Below are 12,509 nucleotides of genomic sequence, written 5' to 3'. Positions count from 1 at the left end.
TCGCACAATGTTGGGCACTCCCGCATATACGGCAGGTGTTTTTGATGCGATAGCAGGATTAGTCCCCATGATCCTTATTTCAGTGTTGACAAATCTTGTTTCGTCCTATCACCGGGGCCTAGGAAGGAGTTTGAGTTGTAGGTTTTGGTCTCTTGTTCTGCTGGTTCAGTACAGTAGGTGTTAGTCTGCGATGTAGAACCGAGGGCCTGGAGTTGCCCACTGCTGGGAAAAAAATACGGAGGTTTTTTTCTATCAAATGTGCCTTAGCTAAAATTGCTGAGTAGGTGTTGAGCTCAAACACATACAATTGTTATCTAATTTTAGGACAGAGGCCCCACTCAAATTTTCTTACCTTTCTGCCTTCGTCTGTCATCCTCTCAGGAGAGTATTGGCCTAACTCTAGGAATTTCTAAGCGTATTCTAGTACTGACATATCTTTCTAGACTAGGTGTGCAAACTCCATCTCCTTCAGATGCTGAAGATGTTCTGTAAGGTACTCAATATTGAAAGTTGTCAGAAACTATTCCCAAGTGACAGGAGTGGGTAGAGTGGCCTGTTTCAGTTACTACCAATGCTCTGCCTCACCCATAAGTATGTAAGTGGCAAGAATAACCTTATGTTCAAGAATTACTCCAAGAGTTGCAAAGGCCTTCTCTGTCTCTGCTAACTAGTATTCAGCTTCATCAAAAGTGGATGTCCTTGCAAAAGTAGATATATTAAGTCTTTTGTAGCTCTTGATGTAGCTTGAGTCCATCACGGGTGGAGTTGGGTCCTACTAAAGGGGAATTGGATTATGCTGGAGAGGGACTGGGTGGCCTTGTGGCGGCACTTGATTGTATGGTGAGGACACCGGATTGTAATGTGGCAGTGTTGGATGATACGATGGAGGAGAAGGGTTGTACCATGGTGGCACTGAATCCTTTTGGTAAGGAGGTGGCTTATACTATGGCAATGGTGGAGGGAGATAAAACAACTCCCTCCTCTCTTTCCTGACCTACTAGGGAGAGATGAGTCTCTCGAGCATCTTGACGAGTCGATCGACATCCTCCTAAAGCGATCTCTCCCGAACTACTTTATTTAGTGGAGGCCTTCCTCTTCTCATGTTCTTGTACCTACATTTCACAACTAAGATTTGATATTTGGGTTATATTGAATTATTCTAACCTTATGTGCAAAGAATGATTATAAGGAATGCGACTCTGATACCAACTATAAAAGCCCACAATTAACTAAATAATATTACAATTTATAAGTTTTGCGAAAGAAATCTAGAATTTTGGATTACATTCCTTACACAATTTAATTGAAATGCTCAATAGGGTTACGAGAATGTCTTTTGAAAAATATAAAAGAAAGAAAAGTATAAACTGAAACCTATGTGATCAACCTCCACCGCGTAACTGGAAACAACGAGAGACAACCTTTTTTTTTGCTAATTCTCTTGTTGTTAAAGATTTGGATCTTGGTCGTCATGATCTGAAATAGTTAATAATAAAGGGAATGAGCTACACTAGCTCAGTAAAAATATCAACACTTTGCTATCAATACGAAAAAATCAAAAGTTTGTAAAAATCGTAAATAACCAATGGAGCTTATTTTTCCTTTGAAGTAAATTCATTTACTTGAAAACATGTATTTCTTACTCACTTTTAAGTTCTCAGATACCATTTATGAAGGAAAGAAGCAGAATCACAATACATATCATACATTCTAAAAAACCAATAGTAATCAACATTTTACTTACTTACTAGTGCCGCTAGGAGTCCATAGCGGCTTCCTACTACATATGGACCAAGTATCCATTCTATAAATCAACTGGCCATCCACATACCCCATCCTGTAATGGGCACCAAACACATAATCACTTCAATACTCTATCTGGTAATGAGCGTAATCAAACAATTCCCAACCTCTTCCAGTATAGGATTCCTTAACCCCATCCAACTGAGGGTAACGTCAACGGTAGGGTTCATTCTATGTATCAAGTTCGTACACTATTTCTCATGACACCTACTAAGCCCCTTTAATTTTTAGTATGTTGCATACATATACTAGTCCCTACTACTATTTAGCCACCAAATACATACAATACTCTCACTATAAAATTATAGGACAATAGGACGATCTTTTAATGGGCAATCTAAATTGATACTCAATAATTCAAGAGAACATAAGTAAGACATTCGTATCCAAACTAGATTAATTGATAACTATGAAAATGTTGAATAAACCAAATAAATAAAAAAGACAATCAAAATCAATAAATTGAAGTATATGAAGTAACAATAGGCTAGTAAAGTAGTATAGCAATAAATATGCAACACAGATAAGATAGGGACAATTATACACTGACTGGTTACTGGCTCCATTAGTGACCTGTATTTAATTAATCAAGGGCCACCAATATTTATAATTTTTTGTTTATTATTTATTAAACTTTAATTTAACCGTAACGGGAGAAAAAGTAATGGATTCTTATCCCGGTTCGGTGTTCGAAATACTGTCTTTTTTACTATACTTTCCAGCGGTTCCTGATTCCTGAATTTCTTGAATTTTTCTGCTAAAACCAAAATATACGTCAAAAATTAAAGAAATACACAAACAAATGGCCAAAAAATGGGTCAAATTCTCCTAAGGGCCGAATTAGGTTCTGGTATAGCAGCACCGCTGTGCTCCAGCACCGGCTGCACCATCTACAGTGGTTCCCCCTATCGGTCATGCCGGTTTCGGCTGATTCTGGGTGAAAATCTACGCAATTAGGGTTAAGTGGCTTTTGTTAGTGAAAAAAGGAGGAAAACCAAAACTTACCGGTGGTTTGGGGTTTCTAGTGTGGCGGCTCCGCTGCTCCTCCCTTGCAATCGTGGTTCTCCTTCGGTTGCCTTGCACTAAAAATACATTAGGTAACTAATGACCGAAAAACAGAAGGGAACAAGAAGGGGATTTGGGCTCACCGGAGGGGTTTTACAATTTCGGGTACGGTGGGTCAGCCTAGCTCCACCCTCTATTTTGGCTTCTCTTTTTGTTTTTCAATGTCAATAAAGGTTTGGAGTGGTTTAAAATGAAAAGGCAGAGTGAACAAAAAAAACAAGTCACCTTCCGACGACGATTTGGTCTTCGGTGCAGTGGTGATGGTGGTCTGCTTCCCCTACTTCGGCGATTGGTTCGCTTGTCGGCCGCCCTTCTTCTTCTTCTCTCATGGTCTCGGTGACTAGGGTTTTGGAAAGCCGGGTAACGAGGTTTAAATACCTCATCGACTTCAATCTTGACCGTTCACGTACGGGTGAGAGGCCCTAAGTCATTCGATCGACCTGGCACACAGATCGCCCGCGTGGCTTCCTGCGTGGAACTATGCTAGCATGTCTGTCACGTGACACACGACAATTCGTCATGCTATCAAAATGGCCGCGTTTTTCTTTTTTAATGATTTGGCCACTGTTTTTTGATTTTTCTTTCAAATATACAATCTCCTTATTTACAATTTGGTCCTAATTTTTGAAAATTATTTTTAAATACATCCAAAATGCATATTTCTATAAAAATTCTAAAAAATTTAAAATTAAAAATTTCTAAATTATTATTATTAATATAAATTTAGTTGTCCCAAGCCTAAATCCTGAGTTCGAAGTGTTACAGATTTTGTCATAGTTTGGCAAGTTGTAAATGTGATGTTGGTTTGACAAGCCGCAAATTGCTGTTATAAATAAAATGAATTGGTCATTCTACATGGTTAGGCAAAAATCCATATTGCCCTTAGTAGATGGAAGTCGGAATGATTTCGGAAAGAATAACACAAAATACAGTACATATTCATGATTTATTTGATTTTCTCTATTATCAGCATGATTAATTTGATTGGCATAACTATGACATGATGGATTTGAGATTTTTTTAATAAATAAATTATTTTCATAATTTAATGAAGGATCCTAACATGACTCTTGATGGTAAGTAATGATGATATTTTAAATTACCTTTAAAATCTTATGATATTATTTAATTATTGTTTTCTTTACTAAGTATATGGAACTCATCCCTTTCTATGTCCCCCCTCCATAAGAGGAAGATTGTGAGGAACCTATCGCTGACCTACCTCTTGAAGTTTTTTGAGGATCTGTGGATTCATAAACTTTTATGAGTGCATGACTTATCTTACACCCTGATAAGTCCATTTACATAGTGATAGAAGTGACTCTTTTTTGTATTTTGTTGCCACTTCTGACATCAATTATATATGTAATTGTGAACTCATATATTTTATATGAGATTTATAATTAATTACTCTGCTGCATACATTTAACTATTATGCACTCATAATCTATCTAGCACTCTGATGCCTTAATTAGTATTTGGGATGTCACATAGCTAGCAGTAAAAAGTGATGGTCGTTAGTCGGCTAGCAATTAAGCTCAAAGTGGTTGGTGGTAAAGGATAACTAGGAAATGGCAGGTAGTGGACAGCAGACAACAATGCAATGGTTGGAGAAAGTGAAAAAAATTTAGAATACATAATATTTTTAGTTAATTAAGGATAATTTTGAAAAAAGATGTTAACAGCTAAAAATATTTTTCAAAAGCCAATGTTTGTAACTTTTGTGTTTAGACATATTAAAAGCAAATGTTGCCTTTGGTTTTGATAAAAAAGTTTTTGTTTTTATGCATTTGGTTGTAAAGCATTTCCGGAAAAAAAAAGAATTAAAAAGAAAAACTACAACAACAGACTGCAGCAAGATGGACACTAATCAGAATAAATTATCATTTGAACTCTTTTGAACTTATCTATTTCATGAATTCTTCATTTTTGAAAAGTTATCAATATTTTAAGAAATATCGTATTGCATATGCATATTGTGTTGGCTTTTTGGATTTATATACTTGGGTCAAACCTCTATAAAATCGAGTTTGCAATTTCTTCACTCTTATATTTTAAATTTAAATATTAGATTTAATGTACAAGTTATTGATTAATTTTTATTTAAGTTATTAATTTGTTTTTGTGTATTACATTATTTATTCATCGAATATATTTATTGCTTTAATTGTTCTCCCTTTTGAATTTATTATCATAAAATAAAGTGTTTTTTAAAAGTATTTAAAAATTATTCGTCTTATTAGAAATTTAAGAAACTTAATTTAAGAGCTTGAATGTAACTTAGGTTATTTTTCTCAAATATTCATCACTTGTTAGGTTATCCTAGTTGTCTACAACTTTTAATAATTTTCACTCTAGGCTAAAATTAACAGAACATTGTTAACCAATTCATCCCTCTTGCATTGGCCAAAATGCACAATGTAAGGGTTATAAAGATCATAATATTAAGGTAGTAGGGGAAGGGTTTATGGAGGGAGAGGTAGTAGTAGCAATATATGTTGTAAGTATAGTAATAAAAGGTCATGGTGAAGTAGGTTAAGAAATAGATTTAGATGTATAAGTCATATATATGGGCGTAGGTTTTGGGTGGAGGTCTAGTTGGGATTTAAAAATAGGCGAGGTAAAAGTATAAATTAGATAGTAGGGCATAGATAGGACTTGATAGGTATTGTTTTGGGCTTTCTTATAAGTTGGGCTAGACACTGTAAGGTTAGCATATCGTTTAGGGCCTTCATTGCTAGGTAGAGTTTTCAATGAGTCTAGTCTAATTTTTTAAGGAGGATTGTGATGACATTGTAAGCATTTGAGAATGAGTTTATGACGTGGTTGATATTGTAAGAAGATAAATATCTCGTGAAGGAAAAAGGTGAAATATATAGTATAAAAAGAGAGGAAGAAACAACTGATATGGTAGGTAGAGAGATGAATATTGACGTGGTTATGAGGAAGAAAGAGAAGCTAAAGCAATACTAGAAGGACTAATAAACGTGAAAAGAGAAGAGGGAAGCTAGATGAGGTATTTAATGGAGACAGAGGGAATGAGAGAATTGTGGGTGTGGTGGATGAGGGTATAGGGGTACATGCAATACCGAGAGCAAGGTAACATCATTATTAGCGAGAGTAGGTATCGAGGAAGGACCTAAAACAACATGGGGTACTTAGACTAGATAAAACATATTAGATAATGTCATGTATAATATAAGAAGCACACTTTGCTAAATAAGAACTATCCTTTCTCCAAAGTATGTTGCGAGCCAGAAGAAAAATTAGGCTTCACTAAAAAAACCATACAATTATTTACCTTGATCTAGGTAGCATCATAAATGGACATCATGCCTCCTTGGGGACTCTTAATACAAATCTAAAGTTTACTTATAGAAAAGTGAATCTTATCTAAAGTAGTATAATGAGTACAAGGTTTTAGTAGATCACAGACTATGTTAAAAGATGTTATGCTTGAACACTGGGTGAGAAAATATGAAAATAAAAGTGTTAAATTAGATAAGTGAAATTATCTGTAATTATGGGAGAATTTCATATATTTATAACTATTTGATGTAGTAGTTGAATAGGCATAGGCTTAGGAGAAAGAATTTTTCCTGTAAATTACAACTCCATTTGTTTTAGATATTATCTTCAAGTTATCGCGCGATAATTATCTCTTTGGTAATCAAGATGAGAAAGAGTTTAGAAGAGGCTATGAGAATTAGGAAAAAAAAAAAAAGATGAGAAGAGCTTGAGAAAACGAGTGTAGTAAGGTGAAAAGAAGAGAGGTTATAATGGGGTATGGTGCAATTGAAACAGTGAGTAGAGACCAAGATTCGAATTGCATATAGAGACAAAATCCCTCTAAAATACGAAAGAGTTCATATAGAATAAAATATATTAAATTAGAATAAAATAAAGTTAGGTGAAATTATACTCTACACATAAACTAAAAAGAGTAAGAAAAATTTTACAAAATATAAAATTTGACATGTATCCTTTCTATAATTAAAATAACTAGATTATAGAAATGAAATTAATTTATTAGAGATTTTTGGGAATAAAAAAACGAAAAAAGAAAATTAAGTAGGAAATTTGGGTGGGGGAGAGCATATTAAGGGCCAACTACTTCAACCGTCCACTTTTGGAATTTAATAAAGTTATGATAATATTGCTTTTTACTTACTCCATCAATAACTAAAATATAAATACACTCCAACCAAACCTTTTTACTGGGTTTATTAAGAGGTTCCTCCTATATTATTGATTCAGTGGGCCCAACTCATGCCACGTGGACCTTATTTCGCTCGCGTACTTTCTTTTATGTTACCCGCCATAGGATTTTTACATTATATCAACTTTTTTACTTTACTATTTGCCCATTGAGTCAACACTAACATTTTTTTTTTTAATAAATAATTTGTTTATCATCTATCATTATAATTTTTAATTCCAACATGTTAAGTATATAATGTTTATATTCTCTATTAAAAAATTAAGTATATTATTTCCACATATTAAAAAAATAAATATTTTAAGTCTCTACAAAAGTTTTAATAATAATAATGAAAATTTTAAACAAGAAAATATAAATAAAATAACAACTTAAATCAAAACAAAGGCATGCTTTCTTTAAGTTGAAAAGGTTAACTATATTTTCGTCCAACAAAAGAACATCCCTATCTAAATTATTGATTTTGGTGGTAATTTAAGAATTCCAAAACCCTCAATTTATAGATTTTTTTTTTTTTAAAAAAAAATATATTTGAAACTCACATACAATATTAGTAACATAATTTTACTCAGAAAATTACCCTTCCAACATCTAATAAAAAGATAACTAGTCAAAAATTTTAGTATACTTGATTCTATCCAAGAAATAACATCTCAAATCTTTGACTCTACTATAAAAGAGTTTGAATCAATATTTTTTAATTCTTTTCTCTAATTTATTTCTTTATTAAATTTTTTCTCTTTCACTTTATTTTTGCATTATTACTTTTTTTTTTCTATATTTAAAGTAAACATATAAAGACCCGAACTAAAAGAAAAAAATTTATTATCTAAATGCAGAAACGAACAATAAAGTTAGAGTTTACATTCATTATATAGTAAATTAGAATGTTCAATAAAATTATAAGAATCAAATGATAATTAAAAATAGAAAAATAGATATCCTAGAGGGTTATTCTCTATTAGCACTTGAAGGGAGTTTGAGATGTGAACTACTCATAACTCTTTTACTGATTGGGATCTGAATATTAATTTTCTTGATCTGAAATGGTTAATAAAAGGGTGAGCTACATTAACCCAATAAAGATATCACACTAATCACTAATACGAAAAATCAAAAGTTGGTAAAAATCACAAAACAACTAATAAAACCATTTATTTAAGTAAATTCATTTAGCTTTAAAATATTTATTCCATACTTAACGGTGTAAATTTTTCAAAATCAATCTATGAAAAAAAGTAACCAGATAACATTTTAATTTCATGTATAAGTGAACAAAATCAGTAATTCTACCCTTTAACCTACTTACTGGAACCCCTAGGGTTCCATAGGGATATCCCCCTATTCGTAAACTTTGCATCTAAATTTGACCATTAACCTAGTCATCCTTATATCTCATTTGGTAATAGGCGTCAAATACACCATCACCTCGATATCCCGTCTGGTATGAGAGTGAACCATATCTTTCAAATCCTTCCAGTATGGGACCTCTGAGCGTTGCCCGACTGAAGTAATATCCACTATAGGGTTCCTTATGTACCGGGTTCGTCCACCTTTTTCCATGGTTCCCAGTAAGTTTTTTATATATAGATTTTCATCAATCAAACAACCACCAATCGCATATCAACATCTTATTTTATATTCACAGATTAATTTAAACAACATCTAAGCAAGCAATACAGTTTAACAATCAAGACACGTAATCAGGACCTTTATTTCTAATCCATCAATAAGATCAATAAAATCACGATTAGACAACACAATCAGTAAACAAGAAATAATTTAAAGTAAAAATTTGAAGCACACAACGGATAATAAGTAATTTAGACAGTATAGAAAAGATAAATAGACAACACAGACAAGTTAGGACAATCGTACACTGACCAATTTCCGGCTCCACTGGTGGCCTGTAATCATTCTTAGATTTTTTTTTTTAATTTTCACAGAACATGAGATTATTAATTATTAAGCCTCAATTTATTGTAACAGAGAATAGAGTGAGAGATTCTTATCCAGATCGGTGTTTCGAAACGTTGTGCTACCCACTACGCCTCCTGACGAGTCCCGATTTTCCTAAATTTTTCGTACAGAAATTAAAATACTTGTCACATACCAAAAAATATCTCAAAAACTCAAAATCGGTGTTGAAAATCCTTTTCGACCAATTTAGGGTTCTGGCACGACGGCGCTGGCTCAACTGCTCACGACCGCAGTTCGCATCAGTCTAACCGGTTTTGTCCAGTTTTGGCTAGTTTTACACGTATATCTGCAAAAAAATACATTAGAAAATCTCGATTGGCTAGAAAAATAAAAAAATCGAACCTACCAACGGGAGGTCTTCGGGTGCTGTGGTTCCGTTGGTTCTCCTTCACGGCTGAGGTTTCTTCTTTGGCTAACCAGCACAAAAAGAGACGATGAATACAATGGTCAAATAATCATGTGAAACAGAAAACGAGAAGGGAGTCATCAGAGAGGGTTTAGAGTTTTGGCCGCAGCGGCTCCATCGGGCTTTACCTGCAGTTTTCGGCTCACCCATCGCCCCCTTTTGCTCCGATATGGCCACAGAGAGGCTCAGAATTGAATTCTGAGTGGGGAGGAGAAAATTTTACCTTTTTGCATTTTAATTCTTTATTTTCAATTTTTCTTTCAAAGACACCTATCGAATTCAAAATTTTCCATGTTTTTTTCAAAATTATTTTTAATTTCGTTGCTAATTCATTTTTTCTAAAAAAATTCAATAGAATTAAACTAAAATAAATTAAATTAATTATTTCTATAATTTTTTTATAAATAAAATAATAAAAAAATAATTTTGGACCGATTTTCGGACCCGGATATTACAAAATAAAGCATAGGTATCTTCACTTTCTAATAGAACGATGATCCCTGGCGAAAGTAAGGAATTCTTTTTCTATTTTCGTATTATTTTACGTGAAAAATAAGATAAAAAGTATAAATTGACTATTCTATATAACTTTAAGATTTTTAAATTATTTGAATTCAATGTTCTATATTAGTACATTTTTCTAGACAATCTATTTGGATGTCTTCATATGATCTTTTAGTTTCCTATGTGCATAATCTAGTACTTATGATAAGAACATTTGATTTTCTTGAAAAACATTTAATATAAAGCAAAATAAAATTAATGAAAGCCAAAATTTAAATCTTAATATTTAAAAACATTTGTTAATCGTTTATGATAATTTTAAATTCATTGTAAATTTTGATTACTTAAAATTAGTGACAATATGTTAAATAATATAAATATTAGATATTAAAATATAATAATAGAAATTATATATGAAGAATTGTATTTTAAGAAAACATGTTATTGTTAATATTGATTAAATAATGGTTCAAAAATGAAAATTGGAGTATAATTTTCGTTAGATAATTCAAGGAAAGTGTCAATGAACCATATCCAACTTTTGCCTTTTGTAACCAATGAATTTAAAATAGAGATTTAAGTAAAATAAGAGAAATATATGTAACATGTAGTAAATATATATATATATATTTAAGAAAACACTTTTGCCTTTTGTAACCAATGAATTTAAATTAGAGATTTAAGTAAACTAAGATAAATATATGTAACATATAGTAAATATATATATTTTTAAGAAAACACTTTTGCCTTTTATTATGTCCGACACTCATAAATCCTCCATCTTCAGATTTCCGCATGCCATGCTTCTTGCAGCTTTCTCTTTCTGTTTTTCTTTTTTTTTTTTTAAATGAAATTATTAAATTAATATCATAAAAACAAAAAGTTATAAGACAACTTTTCATCAAAACCAGCGGACACCTCGCCTCCCCCTCCTCCTCCTCCTCCTCCTCCTCCTCCTCCATCTTCTACTTCATCTCATCCATGGCGAATCCCATGTCCTCTGTCAAGCGCCAAAAGCTTTCAAACAACAATCTTAAGCAGCAGCCTCTATTGCCAGGCCTCCCTGACCACGTTGCTCAACTCTGTCTTTCTCATCTTCATCCTTCTCTCCTCTACTCTGTCTGTCTCTCATGGCGTCGCCTCATCTACTCCCCTTCTTTCCCTCCTTTCCTCTCTCTTTACGCGCTTTTCTCATCATCCTCACCAAACCCACATCCCATCCACTTCTTCTCTTTCGATCCCATGTCCTCCACCTGGGAACCTCTGCCCCCGCCGCCGCCGGATCCGCCGCTCCGCCTTCTCCTCCGTCACCCCTCTTTTCTTTCCCGGAACTTCCCTGTTCAATCCATTTCTGTCTCGGGCAATCTCGTGCTTTTGGCCGCCACAACTCATGATTTCTTTCCAGCTTTCCCTCGTCCTCTCATCTTCAACCCCGTCTCCCGTTCTTGGTCTTTCGGCCCTCCTCTCGCCGCTCCCCGCCGGTGGTGCGCGGCCGGAACTTCAAACGGCGTCGTTTATGTAGCCAGCGGGATCGGATCACATTTCTCCTCCGACGTCGCCCGTTCGGTTGAGAGATGGGTGCTGCAGAAAACCTCGAACAAGAAGAAAAATCATATTGATTCGGGATGGAAGTGGGAGAAGATCAGAGGATTGAAAGACGGGAGGTTCAGCAGAGACGCGATTGACGCTGTGGGCTGGAGAGGGAAACTCTGTATGGTGAATGTAAAAGGGGACGCCGCGAAAGAAGGCGTTGTTTACGATATAAAGAGTGATTCATGGGAGAAGATGCCGGAAGGAATGATTGCTGGGTGGAAAGGTCCGGTTGCCGCCATGGATGAGGAGACTATGTACGCGGTGGATGAGGTCAAAGGGGCGTTAAGAAAATACGATGAGGAGGAAGATAAGTGGGTAGAGATTATGGAATCGGAAAGTTTGAAAGGAGCGCAGCAGATTGCTGCTGGTGGTGGAAGAGTCTGCGCAGTCACCGGCGTGGGACGGATTCTGGCTATTGACGTGACGGCGGCGCCGGCGAGGGTCTGGTTTGTGGAGTCTCCGTCGGGGTTGGAAGCTGTGGCGGTTCACATCTTGCCGAGAATGGGCCGGCCGGTGCCGGATTTTGGAATACGGCCGTGAGTAAAAATCTTTCCTTTTTTTTTGGGAATTTAATTTTTTATTTGCTTTGTGATTAAATTCTCGATTGTGATTAGTTAATTATTTAAATTACAGTTTTGGACTCTTCTTTCTGTCTTCCTTGTAACTAAACGTCTTATAATTATTTAATAATAAATTATTAAAATTGTATAAATTGAATTGGGTGTATAACTTTGTTCTTATACTTGGAAGATAATTTTAAATTAAAAAATTAATTTAATTTTAATTAACAAAACAAAGAAGAAAATTTTAAATCGGATGTGTGAAGTATAATAAGCAAAGATATATATATATATATATATATATGAAATTTATATAGCCGAAAGTGAAAATTTGTTTTATTGTCCAAATAGTAGGTATTGACAAAATGAAGGGTTGGGG

At 34.2% G+C, this 12,509-nt stretch overlaps 1 protein-coding gene across 1 annotated transcript; it reads left to right on the top strand.

Annotated features, from left to right (window-relative positions):
- The first annotated feature begins 10,813 nt into the window (after positions 1-10,813).
- KUF1 (KAR-UP F-box 1) lies at positions 10,814-12,282 on the top strand. The gene has a single exon (XM_022034224.2). The coding sequence runs from the start codon at positions 10,959-10,961 to the stop codon at positions 12,108-12,110; it is 1,152 nt and encodes a 383-aa protein (XP_021889916.1). The 5' UTR covers positions 10,814-10,958; the 3' UTR covers positions 12,111-12,282.
- The last annotated feature ends 227 nt before the right edge of the window (positions 12,283-12,509 follow it).

This window comes from Carica papaya, chromosome 3, assembly GCF_054855325.1.
Source record: "Carica papaya isolate Zhongbai chromosome 3, ASM5485532v1, whole genome shotgun sequence".
NCBI classification, from domain to species: domain Eukaryota; kingdom Viridiplantae; phylum Streptophyta; class Magnoliopsida; order Brassicales; family Caricaceae; genus Carica; species Carica papaya.
This window is presented reverse-complemented; position numbering and strand designations above follow the sequence as displayed.

Coding starts and splice junctions, on each gene's coding strand:
- KUF1 (XM_022034224.2), top strand. CDS start 10,959: ATGGCGAATCCCATGTCCTCTGTCAAGCGCCAAAAGCTTTCAAACAAC.